This window comes from Pseudophryne corroboree, chromosome 2, assembly GCF_028390025.1.
Source record: "Pseudophryne corroboree isolate aPseCor3 chromosome 2, aPseCor3.hap2, whole genome shotgun sequence".
NCBI lineage: Eukaryota > Metazoa > Chordata > Amphibia > Anura > Myobatrachidae > Pseudophryne > Pseudophryne corroboree.
The window spans coordinates 270,697,228-270,720,846 of record NC_086445.1 but is presented as its reverse complement, the minus strand read 5'-3'; the positions used below and the strand labels follow the sequence as shown (position 1 = coordinate 270,720,846).

Here is a 23,619-nt window from a genome sequence, read left to right as displayed (position 1 = left end):
GTTAGAGATGTGGCTGTATACTAATAGTCAGCTTTATATGGGTTGGGTATGAATGGGTTGGAATATTAGCAGTACACCAGGACTAAATGTAATATACAAGTACAACTTGCAAGCACTTACTGCATACTTGCCTACTCTCCCATCTGCCCATGGGGGAGGATGATGCGATATGCACTAATTCACGTCTTCATAGTCATGCCCGCCCACCCCCCGCTTACTGTACAATGGCGGCAATATTGGCATTGCACAGTGGGGGGTGGCTGCAATAACTAAATTGCGCAGCCACATTCTCACCCACTTCCTCTTCCCCCGCATCATTCCCCTATGACAAGCCACACACCACTGTACAGACCTGGCTGCCCCTCCTAGAGTCGGCAACTATGACTTACTGCTTAGTAATGAATGTGAAGGTTCTAAAGTCTTAGGGGGACATGTACTAAGCAGTGATAAAAGTGGAGATGTGAGCCAGTGGAAAAATTTCCCATGGCAACCAATCAGCTGATCTGTACAATTGTATAGTATGCAAATTAGAAATGTTACGTCAGTGCTGATTGGTTGCCATGGGCAACTTCTCCACTTTTATCACTGCTTCGTACATGTCCCCCTTAGTCTCAGTTACAACCTGTCCTGCATACCCTGAGGTTAACATAAAATATTTGTAGCAAGACTTGTCAAAACAAAAGAGAATAGAACATTAATTAATAAAGGCTCCTGCAGTTTTATGGCCCAAGAAATAAATGTACAGCTCCCTTCCAAGATCCGATCTTGCCCCTGGATTGGAGGATGTAATAAAATTAAGTATTTTCTGCTAAAAAATAAATAAATCAATTGTTTTTAATAAACTAAGTATAGTCACTAACCTACAAAAAGATGTCTGAGAAATAAAGGCATTAGAGACCGAAACAGGACTGAGTGTATGCTACTTGTTTCCTATAGAGAACAGACTACATCTCAGAAAACTGTACGCTGTTGGAGTGTTGTAACAGAGCCTTCATTCAGCTTTGCAAATGCGATCCTTAGCAACGCAAATGCTGCATTTTCAATCGTAGCACTGTGACCGGAGTTGCAATGGTCATGTGACAGGAAGCTAAGTAAGCCTTGGCTTACTCAGGCTGCCTGTTGCAGGACGGCTTACGAAGCCAAGGAAACTGCCTATAACAATGCAGTCTTTGACCGCGACACTCCCAGAAAACAGGAGCACCCCCGTCCCTTCCCCCCAACATTTCTGCATGTCAGGCAGAGGCGGTCGCAATACTGCAATGCAATCGTAGGACCCGTTCTGCACATGCGGTTTCCTGATTATGCGATCCATACTGAATAAGCCCCAGAGAACAGCAGCACGCACACAATACATAGACTAGATACAATGACAATACACCTAAACTCCTGTCACGTTTATATATTCACTAGCGAATGTTTTAAGAAGCTTTTTCATTTCGATTAACATATTTACATTTTAATAGCCTCTTAAGCAAAAAACTAAAGCACAATCTGGTTTGCAGCACTGCGTAACCATAGGGGAACCAGTCACAGAGCACAGGACTTGTGTATGTAGAAGATGGTGTGGGGGAGGTAATGATCAATGCATTAACGGTAACAGAAAGTAGCTATAGAATCCCTGGCTCTTTATGTAACCGTATGGGGTAAAGGCTGCAATCACTGCAGTGCGTCTGTGAATATACAGCACCGGCATTAAAATGGCAAATGATGGAGAAAGGGAAGATGAAAGGAACTATAATGAGTATACAGAATAGGAAGGTCACAAGCAGGCATTACATAACTGCATGTATTCTGGTTGCTGTTTTATTATGTACCTCCACTACTTATGTATTGCTTTGTGACATTCACAAAAAGTTAGTCACAATATCACCTTATAGAAAAGTATACAGTATATGGCATTAGCAAAATATGCATCTGCAGATGGACAAGAAAAACATTGGCAGCTAACACATGGTTTGCTATGGTCTATACCCTATATACCAGTGACTCCCCCCTTCCTGCAATGTCTCCTGGACAGTACAATGTCAGCCAAAGGAGAAGAAACAACTACTTCTGATATAGAGTGGAAATGCCTCGGGGAACAGGATGATCAAACAAGAACATCAATCTGTACGGACTCTGGGTGTTAGGAACATTGGGAAATATAGCAGAAGTTGAATGTAAAGATAGAGAATAACGATGGCTGTGACAAACAGGAAAAGTACAGTTATCAAACACTATTTTTTTACACTGTATATATGACTAGAGGTGTGTAATGAGTTTTGTCAGATGCTGCTTCTGAACAATGAAAAAATATGCTCATGTCTTAAATTGTTGTGTACTTCAAGCTGTGTAATAAAGATTGCTATGAAAATATGCCATACTTGCCAGCATGTATCTTTTATTTATCACTGTGGCTCCTTTAGGGGGGTTGAACCAGGGACAGGTAAAACCACCTTTTTAGACAACCTAGATACAGAAGCATCTACTATAGGTGGGTTTTTCCATTTCTTTCTATCCTCTTCAGGGAAATGAAAAGCAATGAGAATTCTTTTAGGGATCTGGAATTTTTTCTCTGGTTTCTCCCAGGATTTAAAAAAAAAAAAAAAAAAAAAAAAAAGTTCAGCTCTTTAGAAGCAGGGAAGGTGAGGGAGGATTTCTTATTTTCCGAAAAATAAGATTCCTCTTCCGTCTCAGGTACCTACTCAGTAATATGCAAAACATCCCTAATGGCTTCAATTATCAATTGCACCCCCTTAGCAAGGGATGCATCCCCCCCTGCATATCCCCTTCACCGTCCCCTGTATCAGAGTCAGTATCAGTGTCAACCTGCATTATTTGGGCAAGTGTAAGTTTTTTAGGGTATGTAGGAGGGGTATTTGAGGGAGTATGAGCTTAATGCTGCAAACCCTCTACAGACACTCTCAAAAACTGCGTCTCTTTCTCATTATGCGACATCCTTGAAGAAATCTGGGATATCATTCCCTCTTAAAGAATCCACCCATGGGGGTTCAGATTCAGCAGGTTGGGAAAGCACATTGCAGTCCTGAGTACATGGGATAGACTCCTCAGGAGAAGATACACACTCTGCAGCACATGATACAGAGCCTTTAGACATGGTAATGTGGATATATACACATACACACACTAGCGCACGCAGGGGGGATTTCAGAGTACCTAGAAACCACCCCTGCTGCCGATCCATTGCAGTATGTGACAGATTTTTTTTTTAAATATAGCAACCAGATGCTGTATATAGCGCTCCCAGACCCAGTCCCGCGGCTCCACTTCCCAGCGTGTCCCACAGTGATCAGGCAGCCCGCTACGTCCCCCACACGCACACACGGCTACTAGACTGCAACAGCGGGCCAGTGTGGAGAGGCGCCGCCCTGGCTATGCTGCGCCGGCCAAGATCTGCACCACAAACACAGTCTGATTCTGCACTGCAGCTCCAGGCAGGGGGGTGAGCAGTGCCTGGTCAGCTCACCAGTCTCCCTTTTACCTCTCCTCTCCCCATCCGCGGCACCCGACCCCCCTTCCCCCGCACAGGGTGCTCACCCCACTGCTCCTACCCAGCCCCCCATCCGTGGCACCTCCGGCCCCCAATCCCTCCCATCCCTGGCACCTTTGCCCTGCATCACCCACATGAGTTCCCCTTTCCTGCTCTCTACCCTCACAACTTTAACCCCTCTATCCACAGCATCCCCTATCACCCCCTCCCCCCAACACACCAGTTAGGGGTAGACTGCAGTTATGGTGGGGGTTAGGATTCGACTGCAAGTGGGGTAAAACTGCAGTTAGGGTGGGATTAAGATTAGGCTGCATTTAGGGTAGGGTTAGTATTAGATTGCGGTTAGGGTAAAACTGCAGTTAGGGTGGGGTTAGTACGAGGCTACAGTTAGGGTGGGGGTTAGGATTAGACTGCGGTTAGGGTAATGCTAGAGTTAGGGTGGGGATAGGGTAGGATTAGATAGGGTTAGGCTGCAGTTAGGGTGGGGGTTAGGATTAGACTGCGGTTAGGGTAATGCTGGAGTTAGGGTGGGGATAGGGTAGGATTAGATAGGGTTAGGCTGCAGTTAGGGTGGGGGTTAGGATTAGATTGCGGTTAGGGTAATGCTGGAGTTAGGGTGGGGATAGGGTAGGATTAGATAGGGTTAGGCTGCAGTTAGGGTGGGGGTTAGGATTAGACTGCGGTTAGGGTAATGCTGGAGTTAGGGTGGGGATAGGACCAGGCTGCAGTTAGGGTGTTGGCTCCAGGGAGAGAGTGGGTGACACCCAATGTCTCCCTCCCTGTCACCCACTATCTCCATGTCACCCTCTCTCTGACACCCAATGTCTCCCTGTCACTGCCCATGTAAAACCACTCCCACAAATTTTTCCAGGGCCACTTATAGTCCCCAATCTGCCCCTGGACTCATTACTACACAGTCACGCTGCACCATGACTAAGGACCCTGGAGACTGCTACGCTCTGCCTCCTGAGTGACTGCAGGGGACTGACAGACTGATGCTGATGGGAGCTGGTGCCACAAGGGTGATGACTGAGGCCAGGCAGATAGAAGGAACAGCCTGGTCCCTGCCTGCAGAGAGAGCAAGCCCATCTCACACCCGGCTCCAGAAGTAAGCTTACAATTATCACTACTTGTAGCCACCTCACAGCTTTCATACATTGCCTCCCCAGTCACCCACTATCTACTTGTTACCCTCTTCCTGTCACCCATTATCTCGCTGTCTCCCTCTTCCTATAACCCAATGTCTCCCTGATTCCCTGATACCCTCTATTTCCCTGTCACTCAATGTCTCCCTGTCATCCTCTCCTTCTTTGGAAACCCCCTTTCACAAATCCTGCGTTTGCCCCTGACACACACATATACAGGAAAATGTCAGACAGTTTCACCTAGAGTACCTTCAGAGAGTCACAGAGTATAGCCCGGCGCAGACTAAATAACCTTAATAGGTTAAACCCCCCCCCCCCCCCCCGGTCTATAACACCCTGGTACCACAGTAACTGGAGTTATGTGGAGGGTCCCTATCAGTGTGTCTCAGCGTTCTGCAGGGAGAAAATCGCGCTGCTGAGTGCTGGATCTGCTCTGAGGAGAATCCCCACCCCCTGTAACGGCACACGGCTTCCCACACACTAAGATTATACTGGTCTAAGGTCTTCAGTGCTAACAGCGGGATTAGCCCCTGTTAGCTACATTACCAGTGTCAGGGTGATCGCGCTGGCCCAGGACGCCCCTCAGCTGCATCTACATCAATATGTTGCGGAGCCTTCATGGGAGTGCAGCCTGACAGAGCTGCGCTCCTACCCTTGTGCCGCCATTCCCGCCGGCGACCTGCTAACCGAACGAAGCAGGAAGGCTGTTGCCAGCAGCCTTCCTGTACCTAACAACTCTTAGAAAACAAAACTAGAAAAACTCCAAGGAGCTCCCCTAGCTGTGACCGGCTCCACCGGGCACATTTTCTAAACTGAGTCTGGTAGGAGGGGCATAGAGGGAGGAGCCATCCCACACTACCAAACTCTTAAAGTGCCAGTGGCTCCCGGAGGACCCATCTATACCCCATGGTACTAAATGGACCCAGCATCCTCTAGGATGTAGGAGAAATGATAAATGAAGCACCATTCAGATGGGACCTTGACATATTATACCCTGAGTGGCCAAATTATTATGACCTCCAGGCGATTTTATGCAAAGTAGCTATGCCGCATATAATGCGGACATCAGATGTCTGGATCTGTACAAGAAAAGGAGTAGGTATGCAAAGACTAATGAAGTGCATTACTCATACAATAATGGGTAAACGATATTGTCTGATGGACTTTGAGCATGGAATGATTGTTGGGACTCTCAGAAGTGGAGCGAGCATAAGCAAAATGGCTGCACTGGTGAATTGTTCAATGGCAGCTACTGGATGCTCAAGTGAAACAGAGTGGAAAGACTTGTTTAGGTTCCACAGATGCTGCCTATTACATCATATGGGCTACAGAAGGCCTGTCTGTTACCATTGCTATCTGTTGCAAACAAGGTGAAACACCTCCAGTTTGTTCAGGCACATAGGAATTGGACAGTAAATGATTGGGAAACGAGTCATGTGATCTGCTGAATCTCGTTTACAATCACACCATGCAGATGGTAGTGTGTACTGAACCACATATTCCAATTCCACAAGTTTATAAATATATTCTTTTTTTTTTACACTGTTAGAAAATACAAGTGAAGACTGTGTCCACATCCCTCTTTATTTGAAATGGTTTGAAACAGCAATATGACATTGTGGCTCGTTCTATAAATGTGGATAGAGCACGGAATGCTGCTCTCTGTTGCTGCAGATCTCAAGCATTTAGGTATTTTGCATGATGTTTGATGTGATCATTTATAAATGTGGTTATGAAAAAGTAGCTGTGATCATATCCCTGTAGAAGACAATAAAATACATATAACCAAGCACTAAATACAGTAACAATAATACATTCTGGGTACTGACACCTAAACATGCATCATAACGGAACATGAACTATAACAAACATAAACTGAACATAAAAAGTACAATATATTACACAGTTCATTTAAATTTTAGAACACGGTGATAAATCTTTGATCCTTTATTTTACATGATATATTTCTCTTTAAAGACTATTTGAAATACCTACAAACATGAGACTTCTTTATACATGAATCCATAATACTTGCCTCTTGCAGTCTAAATACGACTGGAATTTTCCGCTCAGTGCATGCTGCAATGAAATTGTCTGGCAGCAGCTGCCCTGCAGAGAGGAACTGGTCATCTTTTCCCTGGTCAATTAGAATGTCTAGCTGTGCACCGGAATAAGCCTTCACCAGGTGAGTAGCATCATATGCCTTACAGGAAAAAATCAAAGTGAGAACAGAATTATGTGACAAGTATAAAGTATATCATATCTCGCAATTTTGGTTGCGTATCCTCCTCAGCCAGATGCATTCTGCTACTATAACGCTCTACCGGTTGGCTCACACCACCGACCCATTTCAATAAAATTATATACAAATACACAGAAAGGTTGGAACATACTGTTCAAATTGTGACTTGTCTGAACGCTTTAGGCAATACAGGTTACAAAATGCAAGAAGGAACGGTCTTATTGAAAAGTAACATTGGTTAGAGGTCACCATTCTGTGATCCATTTAAGCAAAAGGGTTCCTGGTCCCACACGGCTTTGGACGGTTCTGGTTACTAGTTCCCTACAAAGCTTCATATTGTTATTGTTAGTTTAAGCTTTTAGTACTGCAATAAAACATTTACAGTTCTTTAGCAAACAGACTGTTCTTAGTGGTGGAGATATAACAGTGTGGTCTCACAAGAATTACATCGCTCTGCCCAGCCAACAATTACATGTTACACCTTCACCTACTGGTATATACAGTATTACTAGGTCTATCAAATCTAGTCATGCAGGAAGGTGTACAGTACGATCCTCTAGTCCTATTGCTGAACAAGAACATCAAATCTACCAACCAAGCTCAAGTAGATCAACACATGTACAACAGAGAGAGATACATTACCGGGAACTAGAGGAATCAGGAGGCTCTGGCCGAGCCTCCCTAGAATAAATTACTAGTTTGATGACTATGTTGGTCCATGATTTCCACAATGAACTTGCCATTCATTTTATTCCACGTCTTTGCTAGGAATCACTTTGTCACTTTAATTTCTGCCAGACCCTTTCCTAATATTCCCTATCTCAGGGTTTCCCAATCATGGTCCTCAAGGCACACTTACAGTCCAGGTTTTAAATAATAACAACACTAATAATCATACTTCAGCACAGGTGAATTAGTTAGTACCTCAGTTATTTTGATTTAACCACATGTTCATGCATAGATAACACAAAATCCTGGACTGTTAAGGCCCATACACACTGGGCGATTCTGAGCTGAAAGCAGATCACTTTTGTTGTGTTGAGCTGCTTTCAGCTCAAAGCCGCCCAGTGTGAATGCACAAGCGATGAGCGCTGATGCGCGCTCCTACTTCATCGCTGGCAGCCGCCATTCATCTACTGGTATTACCAGGAGGCGTCCTGCTATGGAAAGCCATTCACCCCCGCTGACATCGCTGGGCAGGGAGGAAAATCGCTCAGTGTGTATGCACCTTTAGTGTACCTTGAGGGCTGAGGTTGGGAATCACTGCCCTATCCGCTTGCCTTAAGGCCCATACACACTAGGAGATTTTCATTTCAAAAGCCTTTGACAACATCTCTGAAAGATATATCTTTCACCCAAAGTAGTGCACACACACTGAGCTATTTTCCCAAAGAGCAAGAGATTTTCAGGAGGCGAAAGACTTTACTGAAAATCTTTCATTAGAAAGGCTATTTACATAATGCGCTGGGATTGAATTCTAAGGGATTCTTTTTTAATTCTTTCAGCCATCATCGCTAAGGGTAGGGCCACACATAGCAGCCAAGCGGGACCCACTTGGCCGGAAGGAGACTGCGCACACATGTGCGGCAGTCCCGCTGCCGCCGGATCCAACCGCAGCATGCTGCGGTCGGGCTGGATGACAGGACGGTGGGATTTCAATAAGAACACATACATTTCAATGTATGTGTTCACGCAGTATGGCTGTGCTCTATTGAAATTCCGTGCGTCAGTGGCCGGATCCTGTTTTGCAGCATCCCCCCTCCTGGCCAAGTGGGTTCCGTTCAGCGGGACCCTCTTGGCCGCTGTGTGTGGCCCTACCCTAAAGGGTGAAGCAGAGGCCATTTTACGACTTGCTGCCATAATGTGTAAAAAAGGGGGACTCTGCTGCCGTAATGTGTAAAAAGGGGGACTGCTGCCGTAATGTGTAAAAAGGGGGACTGCTGCCGTAATGTGTAAAAAGGGGGACTGCTGCCGTAATGTGTAAAAAGGGGGACTGCTGCCGTAATGTGTGAAAAGGGGGACTGCTGCCGTAATGTGTGAAAAGGGGGACTGCTGCCGTAATGTGTGAAAAGGGGGGACTACTGCCTGCAATTTATATATTATGTATATATTATACATAAACATTGGTGGGCCGTGGTGCCAGAACATATACATTGCTGGCCTCTGTCAGCAATGTATATATTACTGGCATACATATTCATTGGTGGGCAGTGGTGCCAGTAATATATATATTACTGGCATACATTCTGTAATCATTGGTGGCCAGTGGATACCTGGTCACTGCAGTGCTCTATCCTGTTCATCGTGCTGCTGCTCCTCCATGAGTTGTGGTGCGGGGAGGGACCGCAGACGTAGCAGGGCGGCGCCGGAGTGCGATGACAGTTCATCCATCGTCGCTCGCGCCGTTCACACTTAGCGATGATGGATGAACAAAGAGCAAGGTGGGCAAAACATTGTGTGCAAAACACAGGATTACCCACATAGCTGACGATGATGCGGGAGCGCGCATCAGCGCTCATTGCCCGCCCAGACACACCAGTAGATTTTGAGCTCAAAGCAACTCAAAATGCCAAAAGTGAGCTGCTCTGAGCTCAAAATCTTCTAGCGTGTATGGGCCTTTCCACCACCTCACTACATCCCCCTCTCTCTCCCACCACACCGCCTGGAGGAACTGAGAAGTTGTTGAACTTGTCTCCTCTCTCCTAGTTTTTCTTAATTTTTTTACGCATGGATTTAAAGTCAGAGAGAACTAGTAGTTCTGGTAATGTTAAATTATGTGAGCCCCTGCTGTCTCTTTCATCTCTCTGTTGAATTACATTTGAAAAAGGAAAATAAAGAGACCAAAAACAAACCAACCAAATATCGAGTACACATTCTTATGTAACCACAAAATTGCAAGTAAAGAAAATGTACTTTTTAATATATACATATTTTAACTAAGAAAACAAAACAACTCACCTCCCATTTATTGGCATCTGATCCCAAGTATCCGCTGAAAGCTTTCTGGCCCCAGGGACATTGAATAGGATTACAAATGGGTGCAAATGCTGAAACAGTCTATTATAAAAATAAAAGAAGGCACTGTAGTAAGAAAAAAAATTTTGGAAGCAGAAAATAATTTGATAAATATTTTTTCAGTATACAAACTACTGTACAGCATTGGAAACGTGTAAATTTGTACATATCAGAGACTTAAAGAGATGGCTCACTGCTTAGGCATATTGAGGAAAAAACCAGAAGAAACTCCCCCAACACACCGCAATGGAACCAAAAAACAAATAAATTAATAAAAAAGACTTGCATCCTACATGATAATACAAATGCAGAGATCTCAGTTACATACATTTGCAAACATATGGTAAGCTACCAGCCACACTGCTCTTGTGATCCTAACACTACATCATCCACTTTGGGGCATATACTTATGTATTTCAAAATTGAGAGACAACTCAACTGTAGGACCCCAGAATCATCCAATATGGCATTAAGTTAGATTAGCCCCTCCCTTACATGCACATATGATGGGCCAATAAATTTATTGGGCAACTTCTATTCTGTGTTTTACTTTTCTGTGAGGTATGTATGGGTCAGTTGCTGGAGGTTATGCTCATACTTGTAGTGCTATATTGGAGGATCCTCTAGTGATAATTGTGATCTGCATGGTTAAAAAAAAAAAAAAAGAAGAAAAAAAGAAAGATACTATCTTTTTAATGGAAAAATGAGATGATTGTATTCATCTGAACTGAGGGGGTCATTAAGATCTGATCGCTGCTGTGTGTTTTCACACAGTGGGCGATAAGGTACCAACTGCGCATGCACCAAATTGCGCACGCGCTTTGGACAACAATGGTCATCGTCGGGATAGTGCGAAAATCCGATCGCACGAGTGTTCGCAAGGTGATTGACTAGAAGAGGCCGTTTGTGGGTGGCAACTGACCGTTTACAGGGAGTGTCCGTAAAAATGCAGGCGTGTCCAAGCGTTTTCAGGGAGGGTGTCTGACGTCCGCTCTGGCCCCGATCAGCCTGTTCTCATCGCACTGTAGGATTGAGTCCTGGGTTGCGCACACACTGCACAAAGTGAATTTTTGCAGCTCGGCATACACATGCGATCGTCCACTTGCACGGCAAATTTACACTCCCCCTGGAGGCGGCGACTATCTGATCGCAGGACAGCAAAATTAGCAGACCAGTGATCAGATCTGAATTACCCCCTTAATTAGCACTTTTGTAACTATCTAGTACATGTTAAATGTGCCTTTAGTATTTAGAAATAACATGGTCCAGACAGACTATATTGTGTTTGAATTGCACAAAGTAACTTTATTATTTACTCCTACAGTACACTGACCAACTTCATATACTGGAATACACTGGGCGCCTAACATAAACCAGGCACGCCGCTACACTTGCTGAGCTGCATGCTTGTGATACAACCAGCTCAACAAAACAAGCTATTTATGCTTACAATGTGCATCACTATGTCCCATACTACATACTTGTACATTGTGTAGAATTAACAACATACTGCTAATAAACACACAGCATATACCTTTTTGTCAAACACAAACTATCTGTGGGGGAAAAAAACTACAAGAAGAAAGGAACGGTCTCCCTTTCCAACATCCTTCATGCACGCTACATTGAAATCATATCATCTTACTCGGATATACATTTTATTTATATTTTGATAGAATTATTACACAGCATCTCATATACAGAATCAGAGTCAATGGCACACAGATGTACAGGCAGACGCTGCATCATCATATCATTTCGTATACAGAATCCGAGTCAATTGCACACAGATCTACAGGCAGACACTGCATCACAGAATACCATATACAGAATCAGAGTTAACGGCACACAGATGTACAGGCACATGCTGCATCACAGAATACCATATACAGAATCAGAGTCAATGGCACACAGATCTACAGGCAGACACTGCATCACAGAATACCATATACAGAATTAGAGTCAATGGCACACTGATCTACAGGCAGACACTGCATCACAGAATACCATATACAGAATCAGAGTCAATGGCACACAGATCTACAGGCAGACACTGCATCACAGAATACCATATACAGAATCAGAGTCAATGGCACACAGATCTACAGGCAGACACTGCATCACAGAATACCATATACAGAATCAGAGTCAATGGCACACAGATCTACAGGCAGACACTGCATCACAGAATACCATATACAGAATCAGAGTCAATGGCACACTGATCTACAGGCAGACACTGCATCACAGAATACCATATACAGAATCAGAGTCAATGGCACACAGATCTACAGGCAGACACTGCATCACAGAATACCATATACAGAATCAGAGTCAATGGTACACAGATCTACAGGCAGACACTGCATCACAGAATACCATATACAGAATCAGAGTCAATGGCACACAGATCTACAGGCAGACACTGCATCACAGAATACCATATACAGAATCAGAGTCAATGGCACACAGATCTACAGGCAGACGCTGCATCACAGAATACCATATACAGAATCAGAGTCAATGGCACACTGATCTACAGGCAGACACTGCATCACAGAATACCATATACAGAATCAGAGTCAATGGCACACTGATTTGACATGCAATGCTTGTACATCTATCAGAGCATTATCATTAACCAGTTTTGTCACATCTGATTGTTTGATTTGTGCGCAAGCAGAGTTGCACAGGACCTGGCGAACCGAGGGGGGCTGTTCGGTGCGACTGCGTCACGTGTGTGTGTGTGTGTGTGTGTGTGTGTGTGTGTGTGTGTGTGTGTGTGTGTGTGTTCATTGGGGATAAAACCTCTGCGCCTTCAGTGCTGTAACAATTCTCAGTCTTTGTGTGAATCTTTATAAATTATATGCGTACCAGATATAGGATCTGAGAGTGCCTGTAGCGATATCTTTTATACGATCTCTTTCTTTCTGTCCTTCACTTCTTATGTGGATTCCCTCATCAAAATATGGTGTAATCATATGGGCAGAAAAAAGGTTATATCAATAAGGTGCCCTGCTTATTATAAAGTGACCAGTGATATTGTGCAAATTAGCAATAAAAAAGTGCAATGAAAAAAGTGCTTTGTGCAGTTTTGGTAAAAAGCCACTATGAAAAACCTGTGACTTTAAAATTTTAAACGGTCAAAAAAGATCACCCTTGTGAAACAGACTTGTATTGGAGAGAATGGTAACTCACTCTTTTGAGGACACTGCTCTTGCTTTATGATCCTCAATAAAAAGTAATACCTTAAAGCAAAAAAAAAATTCCCATCGGGGAAAAAGAGAACAGATAGCGTGATATTGTTTTTATCAATTTTAATCACAATAACATACATAACGATGGGTTTGTACAATTTAAAAATAGAAACAAGCTTATCTGATAAAACTTGTCATTGCTACCTCTCCAATGACGAGTTTTATCAGATAAGCTTGTTTCTATTTTTAAATTGTACAAACCCATCTTTATGTATGTTATTGTGATTAAAATTGATAAAAACAATATCACACTATCAGTTCTCTTTTTTTCCTCGATGGGATTTTTTTTTTTGCTTTAAGGTATTACTTTTTATTGAGGATCATAAAGCAAGAGCAGTGTCCTCAAAAGAGTGAGTTACCATTTCTCTCCAATACAAGTCTGTTTCACAAGGGTGATCTTTTTTGACCGTTTAAAATTTTAAAGTCACAGGTTTTTCACAGTGGCTTTTTACCAAAACTGCACAAAGCACTTTTTTCATTGCACTTTTTTATTGCTAATTTGCACAATATCACTGGTCACTTTATAATAAGCAGAGCACCTTATTGATATAACCTTTTTTCTGCCCATATGATTACACTATATTTTGATGAGGGAATCCACATAAGAAGTGAAGGACAGAAAGAAGGAGATCGTATAAAAGATATCGCTACAGGCACTCTCAGATCCTATATCTGGTACGCATATAAATAGGTACGCATATAAATTGTAAAGATTCACACTTAAATACTGAGAATTGTTACAGCTCTGAAGGCGCAGATGTTTTATCCCCAATGAACATTTTATCTGTGACTCACAGAAATAGGAGTCAATAGAAAATCTCTTTTTGCTGCCACTATATTTTGGAGGGCTGCTATCACTGAATGTATTCTATAGAAGTACATTTTAATGTTTATGTTATAAGTATTGTTTATTGTAAACACGTAAGGTGGAAGCGCTCTTTTTGCATTCCTATTTAGTATATATATATATTTATATATATATATTTATATTTATTTATTAAACACAATATTGATAGAACCCGCCAGTCTTCATAAGCCTTTTTATTCAATTTACAGCTCTATAGATTTACCAAATCTTTAACCCTCATTTATATTTAGAACCGTGAAAGTCAGAAACTCCCATGCGAAGAACGGGTAGGACAGCTAGTATTATGTAAATACATAACATTTTAAATGCAGACAAATATGAAAGATGTTACCATATTGATTCTCTTACATTCATATATTAAATCTACTTCGTACAATTTGTGCTCTCCAGTGTTTATCTAAGTGCATCACAATTCAGGTATATTAATCATATCTTTTTTACTTAACCATTATCCTTTCTTAATTACTAAAACACAAAATACACTTCAGAGGATGCTACGGGATCAGCAGGAAACTTAAATCCAAAGACTGAGTCATCCTTTCAGACATCAAGCTACAGTAGATGGTTTAATTGTAGGATTATGCTCTTCATAAATACTTGTGGGCAGAGATAACCAAGATGTTCTTAAACAACAAGATAAATGTCAGAGCTGAAACTGCTTACTGCCACTGCTTAACCCATTCTCTACCAAAACAGCACACACAGCGCTCTCCAAGCAGGCACAACGCAAACAAGAAAATACTTGCCTTCAATGAAAGCTTAAAAACAGTTTTAAGAAAAGATAGAAAGAGGGGTTAATAGGATTTATTGATAACAAAAAACTATAATATATATATATATATATATATATATATATATATATATATATATATATATATATATATATTACATATAGCGCGTGTGTGTGAGCGGCACTCTCGGGACTTCTTATAAATAACAGGACATCACCCAGTCAATTACTGCAACGTTTCGGTTTTATTCTGAAACAGTCATCAGGCGTACATGTACGCCTGATGACGGTTTTAGAATAAAACCGAAACGTTGCAGTAATTGACGGGGTGATGTCCTCTTATTTATAAGAAGTCCCGAGAGTGCCGCTCACACACATCGCTATGCATGCAAGTACAATTGCCTGAGTGGGCACCGGGCATTTATAAACATTATTTCTCTGGAGTGGCGGGCTCGGGAACGGAGTGTGTAAATATATATATATATATATATATATATATATATACATATATACACACACACATACATACACACACTATATATATATATATATATATATATATATATATATATATATATATATATATATATATATATACATACACAGTTGTGCTCGTAAGTTTACATACCCTAGCAGAATTTGTGATTTTCTGGCCATTTGTCAGAGAATATGAATGATAGCTCACAAACTTTTCTTTCACTCATGGTTAGTGGTTGGGTGAAGCCATTTATTGTCAAACAACTGTGTTTACTCTTTTTAAATCAATGACAACAAAAACTACCCAAATGACCCTGATCAAAAGTTTACATACCCCAGTTCTTAATACCGTGTATTGCCCCCTTTAACATCAATGACAGCTTGAAGTCTTTTGTGGTAGTTGTGGATGAGGCTCTTTATTTTCTCAGATGGTAAAGCTGCCCATTCTTCTTAGCAAAAGTCTCCAGTTCCTGTAAATTCTTGGGCTGTCTTGCATGAACTGCACGTTTGAGATCTCCCCAGAGTGGCTCACTGATACTGAGGTCAGGAGACTGAGATGGCCACTCCAGAACCTTCACTGTAGCCAATGACAGGTCGACTTGGCCTTGTGTTTTGGATCATTGTCATGTTGGAACGTCCAAGTACGTCCCATGCGCAGCTTCCGGGCTGATGAGTGCAAATTTTCCTCCAGTATTTTCTGATAACATGCTGCATTCATCTTGCCATCAATTTTGACCAAGTTTCCAGTGCCTTTGTAGCTCACACATCCCCAAAACATCAGCAATCCACCTCCGTGTTTCACAGTAGGAATGGTGTACCTATCATAGGCCTTGTTGACTCCTCTCCAAATGTAACGTTTATGGTTGTGGCCAAACAGTTCAATTTTGGTCTCATCACTCCTAATGACTTTGTTCCAGAAGTTTTGAGGCTTGTCTCTGTGCTGTTTGGAGTATTTGTAAGCGGGATGCGTTGTGGCATTTGCGTAGTAATGGCTTTCTTCTGGCAACTCGACCATGCTGCCCATTTTTCTTCAAATGCCTCCTTATTGTGCATCTTGAAACAACCACACCACTTTTTTTCAGAGAGTCCTGTATTTCAGCTGAAGTTATTTGTGGATTTTTCTTTGCATCCCGAAGAATTTTCCTGGCAGTTGTGGCTGAAATTTTTGTTGGTCTACCTGACCGTGATTTGGTTTCCACAGAATCCCTCATTTTCCACTTCTTAATTAGAGTTTGAACACTGCTGATTGGCATTCTCAATTGCTTGGATATCTTTTTATATCCCTTTTCTGTTTTATACAGTTCAATTACCTTTTCCCGCAGATCCTTTGACAATTCTTTTGCTTTCTCCATGACTCAGAATCCAGACACGTCAGTGCAGCACTGGATGAAAGAAGCAAGGGTCTTTCAGGAGTCCAGAAACTCACTGACCTTTTATACACACACACTGATTACAAGCAAACAGATCACAGGTGAGGATGGTTACCTTCAGTAGCCATTCAAACCCGTTTGTGTCAATTTGTGTGCATGTTATGAGGCCAAAATCTCCAGGGTATGTAAACTTTTGATCAGGGTCATTTGGGTAGTTTCTGTTGTCATTATGATTTAAAAAAAGAGTAAACACAGTTGTTTGACAATAAATGGCTTCACCCAACCACTAACCATGAGTGAAAGAAAAGTTTGTGAATTATCATTCATATTCTCTGACAAATGGCCAGAAAATCACAAATTCTGCTAGGGCATGTAATCTTATGACCACAACTGTATATTATATACACGCACACACACACTTCTATAATACAAAGCAAAATTAGCCAAAAAAAAATAAAAAAAATAGGATTTTAATACCGACAGGTAAATCCTTTTCTCTTAGTCCGTAGAGGATGCTGGGGTCACATCAAGAACTATGGGGTATAGACGGGATCCGCAGGAGACATGGGCACTTTAAGACTTTCAAAGGGTGTGAACTGGCTCCTCCCTTTATGCCCCTCCTCCAGACTCCAGTTATAGGAACTGTGCCCAGGGAGACGGACATTTAGAGGAAAAGGATTTATTGTTAAACCAAGGTGAGATACATACCAGCTTACACCTCAAGCACGCCGTACAACATGGCATTCAACATAACGCAAGTCAACGGCATGAACAAAGTCAGCAACAGGCTGACTAAAAAACGTAACAAAAAACTGCAGATACAGTACGCACTGGGACGGGCGCCCAGCATCCTCTACGGACTAAGAGAAAAGGATTTACCGGTAGGTATTAAAATACTATTTTCTCATACGTCCTAGAGGATGCTGGGGTCACATCAAGAACCATGGGGTTATACCAAAGCTCTCGAACGGGCGGGAGAGTGCGGATGACTATGCAGCACCGATTGACCAAACATGAGGTCCTCATCAGCCAGGGTATCATACTTGTAGAACTTCACAAAGGTGTTTGAACCCGACCAAGTAGCCGCTCGGCAAAGTTGTAATGCCGAGACCCCCGGGCAGCTGCCCAGGACGAGCCCACCTTTCTGGTAGAATGGGCCTTCACCGATTTCGGTAACGGCAATCCAGCCGTAGAATGAGCATGCTGAATCGTATGACAGATCCAGCGTGCAATAGTCTGCTTGGAAGCAGGAGCCCCAGTCTTGTTGTGAGCATACAGGACAAACAGAGCCTCCGTTTTCCTAAACTGAGCCGTTGTGGCGACATAAATTTTCAAAGCTCTGACTACATCAAGAAACTTCGATTCCAGCAAGGCGTCAGTAGCCACTGGCACCACAATAGGTTGGTTCAAATGGAACGACGGAACTACTTTCGGCAGAAATTGCGGAGATCAAATAAGGGCTCTTGTGAGACAAGGCCGCTAATTCAGACACCCGCCTTGCGGATGCCAAGGCCAACAGCATGACCACTTTCCAAGTGAGAATTTCAACTCTACCTTCTGTAAAGGTTCAAACCAATGAGATTGAAGGAATTGCAACACCACGTTAAGATCCCACTGGGGGCACAAAGGGAGGTTGGATGTGCAACACGCCTTTCAAGAAAGTCTGAACTTCTGGAAGTGAGGCCAATTGTTTTTGGAAGAAAACCGATAAGGCTGAAATTTGTACTTTAATTGAGCCCAACTTTAGGCCCGCATCCACACCAGCTTGTAGAAAATGGAGAAAACGTCCTAACTGAAATTCTTCCGTAGGAGCCTTCCTGGATTCACACCAAGACACGTATTTTCTCCAAATACGGTGGTAATGTTTAGAAGTTACTCCTTTTCTGGCCTGAATAAGAGTGGGGATGACTTCCTTGGGAATACCCTTTCGGGCTAGGATCCGGCGTTCAACCGCCAAGCCGTCAAACGAAGTCGCGGTAAGTCTTGGAACACGCACGGCCCCTGCTGTAACAGATCCTCCCTCAGAGGAAGAGGCCAGGGATCTCCTATGAGTAATTCCGATTGCAAAGATGTTCCGCTTGCAGAAGGCCGTTGTAAATGGCCCTTAACTCCAGAACGTTTATGTGTAGACAAATTTCCTGGCTTGACCATCTTCCCTGAAAGCTTTCCCCCTGTGTGACTGCTCCCCAGCCTCGGAGACTTGCATCCGTGGTCACTAGGATCCAGTCCTGGATCCCGAACCTGCGTCCCTCTAGGAGGTGAAAGCTGTGCAGCCACCACAGGAGTGAGATTCTGGTCTTGGAAGACAGGATTATCCTTCGGAGCATGTGCAGATGGGACCCGGACCACTTGTCCAACAGGTCCCACTGAAACACTGGCATGGAATCTGCCAAACTGAATGGCCTCGTAGGCCGCCACCATCTTTCCCAGCAACCGAGTGCATTGATGGATCGATACTCTTGCTGGTTTCAGAATTTGGTTGACCAGGTTCTGAATTTCCAGAGCCTTTTCCACTGGAAGCAAAACTAATTCTGTGTCCAGAATCATTCCCAAAAACGACCGCCGTCTCGTCGGAACCAACTGTGATTTTGGCAAGTTTAGGAGCCAACCATGTTGCTGCAGAATTGTCAGGGAGAGTGTAATGTTCTGCAGTAATTGGTCCCTGGATCTCGCCTTTATCAGGAGATCGTCCAAGTACGGGATAATTGTGACTCCTTGTTTGCGCAGGAGAACCATCATTTCGGCCATTACTTTGGTGAAAACCCTCGGAGCAGTGGACAGACCAAACAGCTACGTCTGAAATTGGTAATGACAATCCTGAACTGCAAACCTCAGGTAAGCCTGATGTGGAGGATAAATGGGAATATGTAAAGTAGGCATCCTTTATGTCTACCGACACCATAAAATCCCCCTCCTCCAGACTGGAGATCACTGCCCGGAGAGATTCCATCTTGAATTTTCTCAGGTAGAAAATGAGGGATTTGAGGTTCAGGATTGGTCTGACTGAGCCGTCTGGCTTCGGGACCACGAACAGGCTCGAATAAAAGCCTTCTCCCTGTTGCGACGGGGGAACCCTGACAATGACTTGATTGTGACACAATTTTTGTATTGCGGCGCATACCACCTCCCTGTCCGGAATAGAAGCTGGCAAGGCCGATTTTAAAAATCGGCGAGGGGGAACGTCTTGAAACTCCAGTTTGTACCCCTGGGACACTATTTCTAAAACCCATGGGTCCAGGGCCGAACGAGCCCAGCACTGACTAAAGAGTCCGAGACGTGCCCCCACCGGTGTGGACTCCCGCAGAGGAGCCCCAGCGTCATGCGGTGGGTTTGGCAGAAGCCGGGGAGGACTTCTGCTCCTGGGAACCGGCCACGGCCAGTGATCGTTTACCTTTTCCCTTTCCTCTAGAAGCAAGGAAGGAAGACCCTCGGCCTTTTCTGTATTTATTGGGCCGAAAGGACTGCATCTGATAGTGGTGTGCTTTCTTTTGTGGTGCAGGCACATAAGGTAAAATGATGACTTACCCGCGGTAGCCGTAGATACCAAGTCAGCGAGGCTGTCACCAAACAATACACCACCTTTATACGGTAGAGACTCCATAGCTTTCTTAGAGTCAGCATCAGCATTCCATTGATGAATCCACAATGCTCTCCTAGCTGAGAATGCCATGGCATTGGCCCTTGATCCCAAGAGGCCAATATCCCTCGCAGCTTCCTTTAGGTAGACTGCAGAATCCCTGATATAACCTAGTGTCAAAAGAACGCTATCCCTATCCAGGGTATCTATTTCAGATGTTTCACAAAGCGTGTTCAGTTCATGAGAGGGAGGAAACGTTACCTCAGGTTTCTTTCCTTTATACATACAGACCCTAGTATCAGGAACAGTAAGGTCCTCAGTGATATGTAATACGTCTTTTATTGCCACAATCATGTACCGAATGCTCTTTGCCAGTTTTGGATCTAATCTGGCTTCACTATAGTCGACACTTGAGTCAGTGTCCGTCTCGGTATCCGTGTCTGCCAGCTGGGCAAAGGAACGTTTTTGTGACCCCGAGGGGGTCTGAACTTGTAACAACACATCCTCTACGGATTTCTTCCATGCCGGGTTCTGAGACTCAGATTTATCCAATCTCTTATTTATCAGAGCCACATTTGCATTCAAAGCACTCAAAACATTCACCCAATCAGGTGTCGGCGGTGCCGACAGGGTCACTCCCACAGCCGTTTGCGTCTCTAACATAGTCTCCTCCTGGGAAGAGCACTCCGCCTCAGACATGCCGACACACGTGCACCCAACACACCCAGACACACTGGGCATATAGGTGACAGACCCACAGTAAAGCCTGTCAGAGAGACACAGAGGGAGTTATTGCCAGCTCACACCCCAGCGCTCAATCCCGGTCTGAAACACCACAGAAAATGCCCCAGACCTGCAGCGCTTTTATAATTAATATATAATGCACCAAAATAACTGTGTCCCCCCCCCCACCCCGTTTTTCACCCTGATACTTATGCAGCAGTGTGAGGAAGGACCAGCGTCTCTGCAGCCTTGTGTAGAGAAAATGGCGCCGGGTTGTGTGCTGTGAGGGCTAAGCTCTGGCCCTCCGCCCCCCCACCACCACCGACGCCCTGCACCCTGCAGTGCCGCTGTGTGTGGGAGCATGGCGCGCAGCGTGCGAGCGCTGCGGTACCTCAGAAGCCGTCACTGAAGTGTTCTTTTCTTCTTCTACTCACCTGTCTTCTGACTTCTGGCTCTGCAAGGGGGGTGACGGCGGGCTCTGGGAACGAGCATCTAGGCGTACCTAGCGATCAGACCCTCAGGAGCTAATAGTGTCCTGTAGCCAAAGAAGCAGAGCCTTTAAACTCACAGAAGTAGTTCTGACTTCTCTCCCCTAAGTCCCACGAAGCAGGGAGACTGTTGCCAGCAGTCTCCCTGAAAATAAAAAACCTAACATAAGTCTTTTTCAGAGAAACTCAGTAGAGCTCCTCAGAGTGCATCCAGTCTCACTGGGCACAGATTCTAAAACTAGAGTCTGGAGGAGGGGCATAGAGGGAGGAGCCAGTTCACACCCTTTGAAAGTCTTAAAGTGCCCATGTCTCCTGCGGATCCCATCTATACCCCATGGTTCTTGATGTGACCCCAGCATCCTCTAGAACATATGAGAAAAATAGCAAAGCATTATGGTCTGAACGCCAGCATTTCAGACGAGATGTGGGCTCATTTTCTACTTCCCATGTTCTGACCCTCAAAAGAGGAAAATGACAAGGCAAAAAACCATTGGCACATGGGAATATATATTATATATACTGCACAAGGACCTAAATCTTAGCTTCGAATAAGAGTGGAGTGACAAACAAAAACAACCACTAAAACTTCACCTGCATGGCATTATTCCCTAACAAAATAACAAATGCTTACACATTATACACCATCGCATATAAAATGGAAGTTGCTCTATCAATTTAGTACTACCCCTCCCGTGCTTTGATAGGGAGGGGTTATTCACCATGTCCGGCTCTGATGATTAGCCAGTATACTATACAGAACTTAGAAGTCATGGAACAGCGGAGTCACAAAACAGTAAAACACCAGAAGGAAAGAGGACGGGTGTTTCATTTACTGCTGTCTGTTACAGTTTTGTTTTTCTTGTCAAAGAGGAACAACTGGTAATTACCATCAAAATCACCTGCAAGCGTATAACAGAAAACATTCATGTGGATTATGGTTAATGCATACCGAAATCAGTTGCTGAAGTAGAAAAGGAGCCATGACAGCAGTGGATTCATTTTGCTTAAACAAGATTGAACTTGTAATGTTCATGTCTTTGCTCAACTATGCCTTGAAACACTCATGATTAGCCGCTGATTGGTTATACACGTGTAGCCACATCTGAAGGTTCTAGTTGCTTACTGATGATACCTAGCATGAGGTGATCATCATCTTATCAAATTTACCATCCATCTCAATTCAATCTTATCAATTCCGACTGGACACAAATGCAGCAATTTGATAACATTGGTCCAAATATTTCACTTACATAATCTGTATATATTGAAAGGAGTGATCTCTCACAGTTATGGCCAGTGCCATTAGGCTGAGGAGGACATTTACTAAGCAGTGATAAGAGCGGAGAAGTGGGCCAGTGGAGAAGTTGCCCCATCAAGCAATCGGCAGCCCTGTGTAATGTTATAGTATGCAAATTATAGATGTTACTTTAGTGCTGATTGGTTGTCATGGACAACTTCTCCACTGGCTCACTTCTCCGCTCCCATCACTGCTTAGTAAATGTGTCCCTAAGGCCTGTATTGGTTAATGTGTTTATGAGGAAAGCAGGGTATGAAAGGACACTTGCTAAGTGATTGAAATATCAGATTCCTGCTACCTACAGAGAAAGCATGCATTGTACGTAGGTTTTAGGGTACAATATCTAAGTAATGCGCAGCCACATAAGATAGGTTAGAGTAGACCATAAAATGTCTTTATTGATAGTAGCATAGCTTAACAGGTATAATGTCTAATATAAATAATATTCTTAAACTGTTCCTGGCACTAGTGTTGAAATACTTACCCCCTCCGATGTCGAGATCTTCAATGTCAGGATGACGCAGTCGGTCATGTGACCACCGGCATCCCGACAACCGGGATACAGTATGTATTCCTTGAGCAGATGTTCTGAAAGTAATGAGGTCAGTTAGACGACCCAGCGTTCTATCTGGTTCAACTGTGTAATTAGTCAGTTAGGGGGATGTATGATTATTGTAGTTTCTCCCGTTATTAAGCAGGTCCTGCTTTACCCATAGTGCGGTGTAACATAGAAACATAGAATTTGACGGCAGATAAGAACCACTTGGCCCATCTAGTCTGCCCCTTTTTTATTTTATCCTTTAGGCAATCTCAACCCTTTTTTAACCTTGATTCTTTGTAAGGATATTCATATGCCTGTCCCAAGCATGTTTAAATTGCCCTACAGTCTTAGCCTCTACCACCTCTGATGGGAGGCTATTCCACTTATCCACTACCCTTT

General features: G+C 43.6%; 1 protein-coding gene across 3 annotated transcripts in view; it reads right to left on the bottom strand.

Moving 5' to 3' along the window:
• Window positions 1-6,205: 6,205 nt before the first annotated feature.
• The window catches only part of ESD (esterase D), a 115,883-nt gene continuing 98,469 nt past the window's right edge, over window positions 6,206-23,619 (bottom strand). For all 3 annotated transcript variants that reach the window (XM_063952803.1, XM_063952805.1, XM_063952804.1), the window contains 3 exons: window positions 9,836-9,934; window positions 6,671-6,838; window positions 6,206-6,393 (listed from right to left, as the gene is read on the bottom strand). In XM_063952803.1, the coding sequence (XP_063808873.1) occupies window positions 6,313-6,393; window positions 6,671-6,838; window positions 9,836-9,934 (348 nt within the window). In that variant the 3' untranslated portion in view covers window positions 6,206-6,312. The remainder of the gene's footprint in view (window positions 6,394-6,670; window positions 6,839-9,835; window positions 9,935-23,619) is intronic.